This window comes from Acanthisitta chloris, unplaced genomic scaffold (assembly GCF_000695815.1).
Source record: "Acanthisitta chloris isolate BGI_N310 unplaced genomic scaffold, ASM69581v1 scaffold2468, whole genome shotgun sequence".
NCBI classification, from domain to species: Eukaryota; Metazoa; Chordata; class Aves; order Passeriformes; family Acanthisittidae; genus Acanthisitta; species Acanthisitta chloris.
In genome coordinates, this window is record NW_008688489.1 from 92,646 (window position 1) to 108,787 (window position 16,142).

The window sequence follows — 16,142 nt, forward strand, 5'->3', positions numbered from 1 at the left end:
TAGATCAGCTGTAAAGGAGTTACAAAGAACCTAAGTAATTTTTTCCTCCTCTCACAACTCCCTGCTTAGCTCTATATGTAAGCTAGGAAACAGCAGACATATGGTAAGTGTTCATGCATATAAATGAACTCAATGGAAATTTGAACCTATTCTATAATATTACAAAACACTTTTATAATATTCAGGTTATTTGATTCAAACACAACTGTGTTTGTCGTGATGAAATACAATTTTATAGCACAGACAGTCCAGATTTAAAATGTCTTTTTGTTTCTCGACCATTTCAGAGGTCATCCCACTTTTACAAATATTTGAGACTTTGTGATTCCTATAAATGTAAAGCATCACACATAATGTTTCATCATATGCACATTTTTACTAGGGCTGAGTATATTACAGGAAAACATTAAAAAAGCATGTTTTATTTAATCTTTCGTTGGTCTTTATTGCAGCTAATAGCATCCTATGCATGTAATATTGTCTCTGAATTCATAGTTTAAAAAAAAAATCATCTTGCCATTTACTATAACTTCACTGTTTGCATGGCATTTCTATATACAAGAAAGCACATTTAGTCAAAACTTCAGGTAAGCCTCAGACCATCATGGAGAATATCAACATCTACTTCACAATGCACAGCAATTTATAAATATAGCCACTAAACACAGTACCTCATTCTTATCTTCCTGAAGGCCAAATGTACAGATTTCATATAATACTTTGGGATGTAGAAGAAAATGTATTCCCTGGCAGATTGAAGACACAGGCTTCGCAATATTATGAATACCTAAACAGTCCTTCGGTAAAAATAAAGTTGGTTAGTTTTAAAATTCAAGACAGTCTCTACTACTACATCTTGCTTTATAAACTGCCTGAAGTTGCCATGCAGTGAAAGACTTTCTCCATACAGTTTGGAAGACTACAGCCCTGAGAGCTAAACATTACAGCCCTGGGAGAAACACAGTCTTTATAGACCACTGAATAAAAATTCATGTTACTAGAGAGGATTAAGAAATTGTAAATAATTTTGATTTTATTTTAAATAATACCAAAAATAAATTGAAAAAACTGCATATGTTGTTTGGCATTACATTAAAATAAGCAAAACCTAAACCAGGCAGGTAAAAAATCTCACAAAAACAGACAAGTGTCGGAGAAACACAGTCTTTATAGACCACTGAATAAAAATTCATGTTACTAGAGAGGATTAAGAAATTGTAAATAATTTTGATTTTATTTTAAATAATACCAAAAATAAATTGAAAAAACTGCATATGTTGTTTGGCATTACATTAAAATAAGCAAAACCTAAACCAGGCAGGTAAAAAATCTCACAAAAACAGACAAGTGTCATTCAGTGGAGATAGGGTGGGCTTTTTTCAGAAAGACTAGCTCCAGTACATATGTACTTAAGTGAATTGTGCTATAAGCACAATAAGTATAGATTGTATCCATTACAGAAGATAAAAATGGCAATGAAGTGTTACATCAAAATAGAAAAGTGATTTTTATTTTGTGAGCCAGTATTATTGAGTATCTAAAATGACCTGATGAATATGACATTGCCATTCTCAACACAGAGCACAGCTATGCTTTTATAAAGTTCATGTTCTTTATCCCTTGGGCTGTCATTGCAAAAAACTATGGCAGTGACAAAATATCCATATAAAACAAAATCAAAACACACAAACCCCCCACCCCTCCACCAGAAACACCCACCAAAAAACAAAAAAAGCGAATCAACAAAAAACAAAACAAGGAGTACATATAAGGATTACCATGTTCTTTAACACAACCTAAACTTTATACATAGGGAAAAAAGGTATTTCTTTCACATTTTTATAAGGGCTAAGCAATGACAGCATAATCTAGGTAAAATATTTCTAATGAAAGTGTCAGCATTTTATTAATAATAATAATTATTATTATTTTTATTATTACTTATGTTATTGCTTTATTTTTCCTTTAGCAAACATCCTTGAGGAAAGCAGTAAAAATAATTTTTGCTTGGCTACAAAAGAGAAACCTGAACAAATAAATCAAAGGTAATTGGAAAATCCCTATGAAGGAAATAGAATCTGTCGTTGAAAAGTGGACTCATGTGAACCTCATGAGGTTCGATACAGACAAGTGCAAGGCCCCGCATCTAGATTCAGGCAATCCCCAATATCAATACAGATTGAGGGAGGAGCAGATTGAGAGCAGTCCTGCTAAGAAGAATTTAGGGGTACTGGTGAATGAAAAGTTGGGCATGCGTTGACAATGTGCACTCACAGCCCAGAAAGCCAAGCCTGGGCAGAATCAAAAGAAGTGTGGCCAGCAAGTCGAGGAAGGTCATTCTGCCCCTGTACTCTGTCCTCATGCAACCTCACCAGGAATACTGCATCCGAGTCTAGGGTCCCCAGCACAGCAAAGACCTGGACCTGTTAGAGTGGGTGCAGAGGACAGCCACAAAGATGATCAGAGGGCTGGAGCACCTTCCTATGTATGAAGGCTGAGAGAGTTGGGGCTGTTCAGCCTAGAGATGAGAAGGCTTTGGAGACACCCCACTGCAGCCTTCCAGTACTTTATAAGGGAGCTTGTAAGCAATATGAAAACAAAACTTTTTATCAGGGCCTATTGTGATAGAAAAAAGTTTTAAATCAAAACAGAGCAAATTTAGACTAGATATATGGAAGAAATTTTTTACAATGAGAGTGGGGAAACACTACAGCAGGTTGCCCAGAGAGGTGGTAGAATCATCTAAGGTCAGGCTGGATGAGGCTCTGAGCAACTTGATCTAGCTGAACGCCCCAACACAAATGACTCTGTGATTCAATGAACTTCATTTCAGCAGACAAACAAAACTGAACACTTGAATTCTTTCCAAAAATAAAACTAAATAGAAATATTTCTGTGTAACAGTGAAACCCCAAACTGACCAGCATCATTAAGAATCCTTTCAAAAAAATCATGTTTTACGTCACTGTTTTTTCCTCTCTAGAGATTCTGCCATTTTGAAGTGCAGTACTTGAAGTATAACCTAACCAAGTAGATTTACTACCAAAAATGTAAGAGCAAACTGCAAGCCTAGACCTACATAGATTTTCAAGCATGTAACCTGGTAAATTGAGTTTGCATTGAAAATGCTTTCAACGACGAAATCATGTAATATTCATTACTGAGCACAACACCAAGATCATTAAGTAAGCATCAGTTCTAACCTTAACCACTTCCAAACAGCAGCGGTAGGCTTCAGCTTTTATATTCAAACAAGGATGAGACAATAGATGGAGAAGCACCTTCTGCCCCTCTGCCTGGAGCAATGAGTTTACCTCGGCAGATTTAAAACTAAAAAAGAAAAATAATTAATTTAAGTATTATTTATTTATCAGTACCAAAGATGTCTCCAAAACCTTTCCTGCTAAATTTCAGTAGAATCTCTGAAAAATACTTCCTGCAAGTGTATACATCCTGTAAACCAGACAAAAGTTCAAATATCACAATATTTTTGTCAAAATCATAGTATCAGTCCTCGCAATTGCGTAACTTTAATTTTTTATAGCTCAAATACCATAGTTCTTCAAAATTTTCTCACTGAAATTAGAGCCTGACAAACATTTATGTTCATCAGAAAACAAAATTCTACTGAGCTTCAGTAGGCCCCTTAGATCATATATATGATTATTAAAAAAAAAAGTGTTTTCAGAAGTTTTCCATTATAGAGGCAAAAATCCATCTCACTATCACAAAATGAACTGAAGTTATTTTAAAAATTTAAGTGGATTTACTGTTGACTGAAATAATAATCAAACAATAAGTGATTCTAAAAGCATTAGAACACTGAAAAAAGTTCTTACATTTCATAATTTATAAACACTCACTGGACAGCTCTTAAATGCAGTTTCCTTTGAAAAAAAATCCCAAAACTCAAGTTCTGAATCACTACAAAATTTTGTATTTCTAGTTAAGTGTTCAATACAGAACTTTTCCAGGCACCACAGGGTAACTTATTCTCTAACTGGAGACATGGAAAAAGCTAAAAAGCAATAAAAACATGCTGTTTAATAAATGAGATGCCATATAGTAATAAAAAGAATCTACAATAGAGTAAGTCCTTTAGGATTTCTGAAAGTAAAATAAAAGTAAGTTACACAAATACACTCAGAACAAAGGATTTTAAAGAAGTCTGAAAGACACGTCAAAGTGGTTTAAGATTGTTTCTTTGTAATTCACATAACTTTATATACAGAATCATAAAAGCTTATACATTGAAAAGAATAAAATAATAAGTTTTTAGCGCCTCAACTTCAATTTTCAAGAAATCCACTAGAGAATGACACAAATCAGAAAAGACCTAAAAGAAAAAAACTGCTCAAATACAGGGAATAAAGAACTTGAGCTTCTATTTAAGAAACTTTATCCATAGGAAAAAAAGATCATATTTTCTCAAGCAGTTTTAAATAGCAGTATACTCACATGTTTGAGCACATGTGAATGCATTCCTGAAGCAAGGGAAAGTGCTGGTGGTAAGGTAGACTACTCAGGGCCTGATCTGCCAATTCTAATAATTCAGAAAGATTCTTGTCCTCCTGAGAAGTAAAATGAAGAGAAAGACAGAGATTATCAGAAATAGAAAAATTAAAATTATACAATGCTACTGCATAATCTTTCAGAAGTTATCACAATTTAATATATCTATTAAGTAGGTTTTGGTTCAGTTTTTCACAGAGTTTATAATTAACAAATTATAAACTTCTTGTAAAAAAATACATTTCAAACAAAATAAAAATTAGAACCTATTCCTGGGACCTGCAAACCCTTCAGCTGTTGAATCAAAATAAACTTGTATGAAAGCCAGAGGTTCACAGCATGAACCCTATAACTCTATTCTAAACACTTTCTAAAATGCTCAAGAATAGACTCATCCTTCATTATTTATGCTTTTAATCAAATCACTATTTTTTCAATCAATGTGCATTTTATGTAAGAAGAATATAATGAAAGATTTAACTATTAAACTTTTCACAATCACTATTAATATTAAAGAGCCAGTTTGATTTTTTAAAATTTAAGTACATATGTCTTCATCATATTTGGTTACCAAATGCATTAAACATGAGCCATTTAAATTTGATGGATTTAACTTCATTGCAAACAGTATTTTACGAGCAAAGTATTGCTTCTATTAAGTTTAGAACCTGCCTAGATAAAGGATAGATTAACTCTCACTTAAGACAGCACTATATTTATATTGCTGTATTTTATTCATTTACTTTAGTATCAATGGAATCAGTATTTTGCAAAATTGCTTGTCCATTTGGATAATGGAGAAGAATATTTCAGCACTGTGCTAGAATCTCTTTACTAATAAAGCAAAGTACATTAGTTGTCTTCATAACAAAGTGAAACACATAAATCTCAGCCAGTCTAAAAGAAGATGTTTATTAAAGCTACAATTGCCAAAGTACCTGAGATTTAAAATTTTCTGAGCAGTATATTTAACTACTGGACAACACATACACATGCACAGTATATATTTAAATAAATATAAAACAGAGTGTTCTATAAATATATGGACATATATAACAATAAAGATATAAGTTTATACAAATATAAATAAATCGAGTATTTCATGCTTCTTATTTATTTGCCAATAAAAGGTCCTGTGCCCACTTCTAATCTGCACTTGTTCTCTTTCTTTGTTTTCGCTTAGGATAAGATTTTTTACAAACATCATGATTAGTATTAATGAAACAAATATAAATTAACTGTATCTTGCATCGTACAAAATGCTCATACTTGTGGATCTCCTTCAGCTATGCTAGACTATAATTTTTACCACAGAGAAAAGGAAGTGGAGGAAAGAAATTTGCCTACAGGAAATATTTTATATAATAATATTCCACACCTTCTTATGAACTTCAATCATAAAGCTACCAGTGCATTCGATTGAATATGCAACTTCTGACACTTGTTTATAAATACTGTAGTTCTCAGTACTCATCTGCTCCAGATAGGCTGCAACGGATTCATGAACGCTTGGGTATTCCAAGGAGAAGGACATGTCCAGAGAGAGAAGAAATAAAGCGTTCAGCAAACTCTTTTGTAAAACTTTACTCGCCTTTGAAAAAGAAAACAACTGTCAGAATAACCGCCTGAAAATACAGTAAAACCAACAACATTATTTGCAGTCCTTCAACAAGTATAATCACTATTGCAGCTACTTAAAAATTGGAGAAAGAAACACATATTGTTAAAAGAGTTCTATATGAAGATTTTTTTTCATTAAAAAGTGAGAGTTCTTCAGATGTCACTCCTAATGTCAGACCTGCAACCAGCCACAAGACTTGTGTATGATCCAACAGCCACACACACACTGCAGCCAGGGTCAATTCACTGTCTGACCACTAGATGGCAGAGAATACACAGACCACAGTTATTTCCCTACTTAATAAAAAGCTGTCTTCAATTCCATACTCATATTGCAAACTAAGAACTGGAATTTCTCTTGGGTTTGTTTGTTTGGATTTAGCTTTTTAAATTTTAACTCCTTCAACTAAAATTGTGACCACAAACGACAGTAATTTTTTTCAAACTCCTGTCACATACAGAATGGAAATTTTATATTATGTACACAGGAACATAAAGACAAAAAGTATAAAAAGCTATCAGAATAGTATGTCTACACTTATTTTCAGGTAAGGCGTAATATTTGTTATGAAAACCCTGTAACTAAAAATCAATCATCTACTCTGACTGAATAACACTTTCCACCACGCAAAAACTTAATCAGACCTTCCCATCTGAAACAAAGGGAAGAAAATTTCCACCCTAAAAAACCTCAAACCAACCTCAAGAGCTACATCAGAATTTCTTTTCAAGAGCATTAGAAGAACAATTAAAATAACTATGATGTATGAAACATAATTGCCACTATGTTACATCAGATTAAGAGTGATGATTTTAAACGTTATGTAGTTCTAGTCTTACTTAGTCTTACTTGCAGGCATACTATAAACGAGCAGGGGGCAGCAGAGCTCTGCAAACCATGCAACATACCACATACAAAAAAACACTCTAAGAGGGAAAAGAATACAGAGTTTCAAAAACTCGTTTAAAAACTGTATTTAAAATGTTTCTTTACAGATTCGAAATCTGAAGAATACACTGATAACTGAAGAATGGACAAAGTTGCCTTCTGGGACCATACATCAGCCAATGCAAATCAAATTAATTTCTTGGTCCAGTGGCAATTTTCCCAGTGCTAATCCCTGAGGAAGGTATCAGTTTCTGCCCTCTTAAAATGCAAAACCAAAAGACATTCACTTATAATTAGTGATGGCATACCTTTTCTACAGGGAGAAGTATTTGCAACAATCTAACAGTGAAGAGTGAAATGCTAATAAATGCCATTCTGTGATGCATGAACATCACCTCAGGCTGCTCTGCACTTATATTGGTTTTGTGATATAATATAGTTTCTCCAAGCAAGCCCAAGACCAGAAGCAATTTGTCTTTCTGAAAACAAAATCAGAAATACAATAATTAGAAAAAAAACCCAAAACATTACTGTATATTTACAGTGTTTATGCAGCACCCTCAGTATCATTGACTCAATTATACCAAATAAGCTAAAATTGCATAAATGGTTAAAATAAACAGCATTGTGTTTGTCATCCAAACACAACACTGCATTAGTTCTAGACCTCAGTCTACGTTCACTTCTAGTTCTGAATACCTTATTCTGAATACTTTCCTCAGTAATTGACTATTCCTGGTTGTCCTCTTCCCTTCCCCCCCCGCCCTTAATTTCTGCTCGGTACACTTTTGAACTTCTGAAATTTTAAGTATTTTGAAGTTCAGTTTTAGTATGGAAATATTAAGACCTGTTTTGAACCTGCTAATAACGCTTTACCATAAAATTTTTTACAAAATCCCAAACCAACCCACAATCCAAAATTTGAAAACATCAAAGATTTTTTTAATCCCTATTCATTCTCAAAGCAAACAGCAAAGCTTTGTTTTTTCCTCACCCTTTATAAAATCACTGTAATTGCATACAATTACCCAGCTTATTAGCAGAATTTTCCTTGTTAGTAGCCTAGAAACAAACATACTATGACTAATAATCAGTATGATCATAGAATCATAGAAGTTGGAGGAGACCTCCAAGATCATCAAGTCCAACCATTAGCCTGCCACTCTCCTGTAACCCCTAAACCATATCCTCCAGCATCAGATCCACGCACCTCTTAAACACTTCCAGGGATGGTGACTCCACCACCTCTTTGGTTTGGGCAATCCAGTGCCTGATCAGATATACATATGATGATGCTCGCAGTTACTACTGTGTTTTCTACTGTAGTTTAACAGATTTAAATGCAATGAAATATACTGATTTAGGTCATAAAACAACTAGACAAAGAGATATTAAGCTTCTGAGATCAAATGCTTTGCAAGGAATCTTCAGTCTGACATGATGATGATCGGTTATAATAGATTTTCACAGATCAGTAGACTAAATTCAAAGACACAACTCTCATGCGCTGAAGGTCCTATAAACTATATAAATATTAACTTTTCTAAAATAGAGAATTGGGAAGCCTATAGCAGTATTTTAATTAATTAATATTGCAATTATTATTGTTTCATATTCAATGGTATTTTCATGACTTCTAACTTAAATCAGGTGCATTTAAGACTACATTTAATTCAAGTGTTTAGACAAGTTTCAGTCTGCACCTCTGGTACATTACACCCATAAGCCATGTCAGCTTATTCTTCAGCTTTCACTTGTCTTCATAAAAGCAAGATGGCCATTATTATTTCATGTGTTATTCACTAATTTGGTATTTCATATACATAACAACTCCTAACTGTGCTCAAGTATATTTCCAGCAATTTAAATTGCTTGGTTAACAGCACCTTAATGCTTTGAGTCTCTCCTGGGCCAAAAAGCCTTCTCCTTTCTTTCCAGCTAAGCAACATGGTTAAGAATATCCAAAATCTGTGCAGGGATCTATAGCTCCTGTGTAGGAAATGGATAGCATGGATGTATCTTACAATTCCAGTCTTGGATCTTAACAGTCATCTCCCTAATTGCAAACAGATAGTTTATAAGGAGTAAAGAATGTTGTCATTTACACCAAACCAGTCTCCAACATTTGTAGTCAGTGCCTTTCCCTCAGATCCCATTCCCTACATGTGTTTCTCTCAAAGGCTGCTTATTTCCTGAGGTAAAACTCAAAATATTGTCAGGTAAAAACTTACATGCTAAAAAAATAATGTGTCAGTGATAGAACTACAATAAACTACTTAAAATTTTCAAAAGGGTAGCTCAGCAGAGGATTAGATATATATATATGAATCACAGCAGAAAATGTCAGAGGCTTATAAAAGAAGACTGTTAAATATGGCTGATCAAAGCCTGAAGAATCTTACCAATTCCAATGCAAAAAGGCTATCATCTTCCCATACATTTTCAGAAATAGCATCACCAATAAGGAACATGTCTTCAACAAGCAATTCAAGAACTTCCATCGTCACTCTCCTACTGCCTAGGCATAAAAATGAGAGGATAAATTCAAATACAGACAAAATATTCCGATTCAGAAAACACCACTTCGAACAAGGGATAATTCTAAATCTGAAATTCTGGCATTTTAATTTCCCTATAAGTTCCTATGAAACTAATGTTAACTGCCCTCAGCCACCAGTAGCTCTGGATCATGGAAGACGATAACCAGCCAAAATCACAACAGAAGAGACTAAAGCAACTGTATACTTGAAAAAAAAAAAGGCTGCATTTCCTTAAATCCTAAAGTAGATTAATATAAGAAAATAATAATGAACTTAATTATAGCTGTAAATCTGATTACTGAACTTCTTTAAAGTTCAGAATAAAGTCACTAATATCCCCCATGCAGACAGCTGTGTTACAAATCTTCTGTATATATTACTAATTCCCAATACTCTGCATTTTTGGTAGAGTAGGAATGCCTTTCCTCATGGATTATTTTGTTTGAGATCTTTACAAAGACAGGGAGATGAATACTCACTGTACCTACTTGTACTGTTGCCCATAATGATTTCCCCCTTCGTTTTTAGGCTAATATTTATTCATTTTTATTGCTTCTTCTGAGTATCTCTTAATAACAAAGTTAATCTGGTCTATTAGTGACTTTTATACTTCGTACAGTTTTAAGCTTGAACATGTAGCTACAAAGAAACTTGGCCTGAGCTCAAACACGTACAACCTATTTACAAATATAAACCTCCCTTTAATGTCCCCAGATAATGAGACAATAGAGGACATAGAAGGTTTCATGAAGAACAAGACAGAATATCTGGAGCCAGACCAGGATTTTCAGCCTCATACAACAGAGGATGCCAAAACTGTCTGGCATCCCAGGGAACCATACGGTGACAGTTACTCCTAAATACTTGATTTAGTGCAACTGTTGGCTTAGTTACTTGTTGATGGTATGTTTCTATTTAAAAGCATGGACTGATTTCACACACCACCACTGAGTTTCCAACTTATTTTTTAACTAAGATAAAAATTTTGCATCCTTCAAAATCTTCAAAACAAAATCTGTTTAAAAAAACCCACAAGCTCTACTTGTTTGTTATGATTGAACACTAATTTCTTTGTCACCTTTTCTATCTTTTGTAGATTTTGCACACTGCAGAAGCCTAGTTGATATACTTGAGGGGAAGAAATAAATCTCTGAGTGTGTGACTAGATGCGTAGTGACCATGACCACAGCTCATGTAATTTGTAGCTTGACTCTGGGTGAGCATATGACAGAGAATGGCATAAGGCCTTTTTGAAAGCTTGATTTTTCCTATCTCACAGAAGTGCTGTTTTCCATTCATTTTAGGTAAAACACATTGCCAATTTGACTGAATAAATTTCTCCATTATAATGAAATAATAAAAAAAACCCATCAAACCAAAACCAGAAAGCCCACAACCCACACCAGTACTGCTTTCTGAAATGACGTCGCTCGCAAGACAGGTCAGCACAAAGGAAGAAAAATTCCAATTAACATCTCCACAAAGAACAGAATTTAAGCTTAACCAAAATCCATGTTACACTGCAAAATACAAGCAAGCAAATTTTACAATAAGCTTACCATTCTTCCTTTACTCAGTAATTTAAACAGAAAACAAATCTACGCTATGCCATATAAACTGATAGTAATGTTCCTAGAAGTGCCTGTTGGTTTTACTGAAGATAACAACTCAAAGTATAACTACATGTGAAACTGAATGTTACTGGCTCACAGTATGACAGTGTCTTACAGTGTGCCTTCAGATCACAGGCCTTCAGGTCAATGGGAACAGGGTAAGAATATTAGTTTCCTTACAATCTGTGCCTCATTACAGCACAGTGGAAGAATGAAGAAATATCATCTTAGCAGAGTTTAAAAAGTGTAAAAGACCTGAGGGCAAGAGAAACAAAGACAGATCCATTTTATATGACTATTTCAGGTCTAAGATAAGATGCAAAGAAAGAATCTCGAAAGGTGGAAAAATTGTATTTTAACTCTGAAGATTTGAAGTGACATGCACCAGAAAAGGAAAAGAGAGAAAATACATTTTCTGCAGTTTTACATTATAAATAAAAGATGTCAGAAGTCATGAATGTACTTGTGACTAATTAATATTTAAATACCACTATTTTGAAAGGGAAAAATAAAACTTTAATTCATTTCAGCTGGTTTATTAACAAAAAAAAGAGGACTGAATAATTTTCATACATACGCCATACAATTTTTATAAGTTAAAGCCTCTAACTTTTAGTATCCTAGTCATAGACAGATGCACATTTCCAGCTCTTATATTTGAAAACCTTACCACGTTTACCAATACCTGTTTGTTTTACAGCTAACTATGATTTTAGGCAACCTAATAGCAAAAAGACTGTCCTTCAAAGAGGATTTGCAATTTAGAAACCTTTTAAGTTGGAATAAAAATCATAGTTTCAATTAGACTTCCATGACTTACATTTCTGAAACCAATTATAATTTATTACTGCATTTATAAGAATAAAACCAAAACTTTTCTCAGAATTTTTGTTTATTATTTCTTGAACAGGAGGAGAACTCTGTGCTCAAAGAAATCAGAACACATTTGGTTAAGTGTGGTCCTTTTTCCATCTTCCTGAAGGACATCTTATCCAGCCACACCACTTTTCTACCACACACCCACTTCTTGCCACCCTCAGTAAAAACTACTTAAAACTTCTGCAGCAATTCTGGAAATCAACCAGATCATTCAAGCTTTATTACCTGAAAAAAGTCCTTAAAAAAGAACTGTTGTAATAGTTACAATACTTCAGTAATCATCTGTACCTTCTTTATTTGAGGTACTCGCCTCATAATACTAACTTCTTAGCAGGCTTGTTTTAAAGTCGGGAAGGATACATAAGTGAAATACTTAACTCAAAACTTTCTCACCTGTTCTCAGAAGTGGTATTGCATTTTCCAAGATGGAAACACAGAACTGAGGAAGGCTAAGCTGCTTCATCTGTAATTCCAAAGTGTCCTCATTTTCAATATCTGGTAGGTCAATATGTCCTACATCAAGTGGGGAATGCAGAGAGATTCTGGAGTTTGCATTTGCTTGAGTACTGTTTCCACTTAAAACAACAAGCAAACAAAAAATTAAAAAAAAGAGAGACACAGTTAACTCCTGCAAAGAGAAAACCCAGATATGTACAGATGTTAAAAACAGCATAAGTATTTTCATGTCCCCCTTCCTTAAGCATATCATTCCTGCCATCGCAATCTCTCTCTGCTATCCACCAGTGTTGCAGAAAGAAGGGGATTTTGTTTGGTTGTTTTTTTAAATGTCAGAACTGGCAGCATCACAAGTGAATGCCTGATGTTTTGGCAGTCATCTTCAAATGCACTTAGCACTGTACACTGGAAGAAATACACATGCAAAAAACACAGTATCGTAAGAGAAATATCCGTGGATTCGAAACTTCTTTTTTTTTTGATGAACAAAATCTATCAGTTGCTTGAAGCAAGGCCACTTACTAAATCAAATTTCAGCCTGAGTTATACCTGCTATATTAGGACCACTCTATACATTTACCACAAGAATCCTTGGAAGGAAAATTAAGAAGCATGCCCTATGTTTAATCCTTAAGACTTCCTTGTCCACAGTAAAACAAAAAAAATTCCCTTGCCCAAGAAATGCTTAGGTGCTATCAAGTATACATTGCAACGTTTTTCTCTTATCCTAAACAACTTTTACCAGCCTTGATTTGCTTTAAAAACCTGCATAACTTCTATAGCTGTTTTTTGTTTGGTTCCTTTTTATACAAGCCGAAGAAACTGAATTGTGGCATGACTCTGTTATATTATATTGTCTAATTGAATGAAAGATGTCTAAATAATAGAAATTAAGAATTTGAATGGCAGTTGACTAAGAAGACTTATAGAAGACTATAAGCAAAACAGAAGAGTATGCCAGTATGTAGTGGGTTTTGTTGCACTTACCAGAGGGTAAGGAAGAAGAAGAATCAATCATAAAAACAATTCAGAAGAGGAAAGGTTAAGTTTCCAGGCAGAATTTGAAACAGACAAACAGATAGATTGAAGAGTCTCAAGATTTAAGAACAAGGAAAAAGAAGAGTTACATATAGAATAGCAATAAACAAATATTCTAAATTACAATCATGTTGAAAAAGACAAGATTCACTAAAAGCAGCTCTTCCATATCAAAATCCCTGATGCCAGAGCAACACTATTGTCATTTCCCTCTCTCATATCTTCTATGCAACATTATGTTTTTCTTTATGCTACCTCTGGGCTAAACTATATCTTTGGAAGAAAAGGAATTCATGGCCAGGGAGCAGGCCTATTGCAGCACACAGAAGGCAAAAGTGTACAGGCATGAACAGCTCATAACATGGCCTTATCCTTTTAATAAATTACTACTCCCTGGTTTCTAGATGTCTCATCACCACCTAAACTGGTACTTCATTACTAGAGTATTAGCCAGGCCATCACTATCTCTTGCACAATATACACCAGCTACTATGAAACTGTTAACCATTCGGTTGGGAAAATGGCCAGGTCCTGGAATGCAGAAAGCCTGGAGTTCATTGACAGTGACACAGCAGTTATGTGATAAAAAATTAACATATTAGACTTGAGTAAAAATAACTTGAGTAAAAAATTACTCTCAAGATGCATTTACAATTAACTACATGAACTACTATCATCACAGTCTATTCGAATACCCAGGAGTTACTCAATCACTAAGCCCATACACCACAGAGACTCAGAAGAACAACCAACATGCACACAGTAAGGATTTACAAGCACAAGAAAGACATTGCTGCTTGAACTGCAGCTTAAAATTTGTTGTATCAAGATGAGAAACAAAATCACGCACAAAAAACCTCTATGTTTTGAGGGTATAGAGACAATTTATAATTTCATATTAGAGCCAAATTTTCAGATGTTATAGAACTGATATTTGTTGTCAGAATTAACAACAAAGCTCAAAGACTGTAATGGAAATCTTTTTACAGCATAGCATTTTTGACAGTACTATACACTGTTACCTATGGGACGGCCATTCCACTTATAAGAACTTGTGAGGTCATCAGCTGAAAAAAGAAAAGTCCCTGACTCTACAGCAGTAGTCTGAATAAATGCTTTTCTGTTCTTACAAATACATGCACAAGCAGTAACAATTTATACTAAGAGATTTCATTTAAAATGTTGGTTGGGTACAAAATGTGGCAATGATCTTATGCATTCTGAACACCACTGAAAGAACCAACTGTTTAATTCACAAATACGCTTTGATTTTTCACAGGTTTACCAAACTGTTGCTTCATCCCACACACACTGACTAGGAACTGATGATATAATCCTACATTAATAAATTTTTAATTGAAGTGTAAGTTATTTCCTGTTTTATTCACCTGGAAGATACTGCATCCCAATCTTGACCATCTCCTCTAGGACGCTGAACTGTCCGTCCAATTACAGATGGCCGAGGGCTACTACTTCCAGGTGATGGATTCTGAGAACGAGGAGGACCTCTTGCTTCTTGACAGTAAGATATAGATGAATTCTGGGAAGCTGTGCCTTTATGCAATACAAACCATATATTTTCCATTAGTGGAATTAATTATTCTGAAAGATACTACATGGTGAATGGTGAACATAACAAAGGGAGAACATGGAATACACCAAGTAAATACTGGTGAGCTAGGACAATTGATCACTGGCAAGTAGCAGTTTGAAAACTCAATCCCAAGGCAAAACCACTGAAAATTCCAGTTGAATCATAAATCTTGAGTTTTAAAAATAGAAACATAATGCCTAGCTGTTGCACTTGTTGATGTTATAACTGAATTAGCAGTCAATATAATTTATTAAGACACCAAATATAGTGGCAATCTTATGAAGGGAACCAGATTACCAATTTAGAGAAACAAAGTTGATTCAAATCAGATGGCAAAATGGAAACAAGAAGATCATTATAACTAATGTACACCATTAAAGCAACTAAATTGAAGTATTAGGAACACTGTGAAGTAGTCCTAATGAGTCTAAAATTCAAAACAATGATTAAACTATTTTTAGCCATCAGCATAAAAAATAAATTTAACATAGTTCATGAAATTAATAACTACATTGTTAAGTACTAATAGCTTAAAAACTTTTCTGAAACTCTGCCTACTGTTATTTAACAGACTTAATTTAGTTTTAGTTTAAAATCCCTCTCCTGATGACATACAAACAACTGGATACTGGGAAAAGTCGGTGAATGGGGAATCACAGGAAACAGTAAAAATTAATAAGTATTTTAAAACAATGCGAGTACTCAAAAATTTTTAATCAACATTAATAGTACTGAACACAAATCATTTAGCAAAAGTTTCACAAGATGACATTCGCTATATAGTTCTGGGTTGGGTTTTTCAATAATTTTAGACAACTTTAACTGCAGTAAAAACAACAGTATCTCATGTATTCAAAGATACCTACCCTGCTCTGTGGAAGAAAAACTTGGATCTCTGTGAAAGTTAAGCCTGCTTCTCAAGAAGATGCACAACTGTTGCAAGCATGACACAGCTTGCAAAGCTAACCGATGTCTTCCATCTCTTCCAAATGCCAGGTTCA

The 16,142-nt window shown here is 34.2% G+C and overlaps 1 protein-coding gene across 1 annotated transcript in view; it reads right to left on the reverse strand.

Moving 5' to 3' along the window:
* The window catches only part of RTTN (rotatin), a gene marked incomplete at its 5' end in the record, with an annotated part of 77,141 nt that overhangs the window by 54,612 nt on the left and 6,387 nt on the right, over window positions 1-16,142 (reverse strand). The window contains 9 exon segments of the mRNA XM_009081016.1: window positions 672-797; window positions 3,204-3,330; window positions 4,459-4,571; window positions 5,891-6,103; window positions 7,330-7,500; window positions 9,424-9,539; window positions 12,447-12,628; window positions 14,936-15,101; window positions 16,008-16,142. Coding sequence (XP_009079264.1) covers window positions 672-797; window positions 3,204-3,330; window positions 4,459-4,571; window positions 5,891-6,103; window positions 7,330-7,500; window positions 9,424-9,539; window positions 12,447-12,628; window positions 14,936-15,101; window positions 16,008-16,142 — 1,349 coding nt within the window.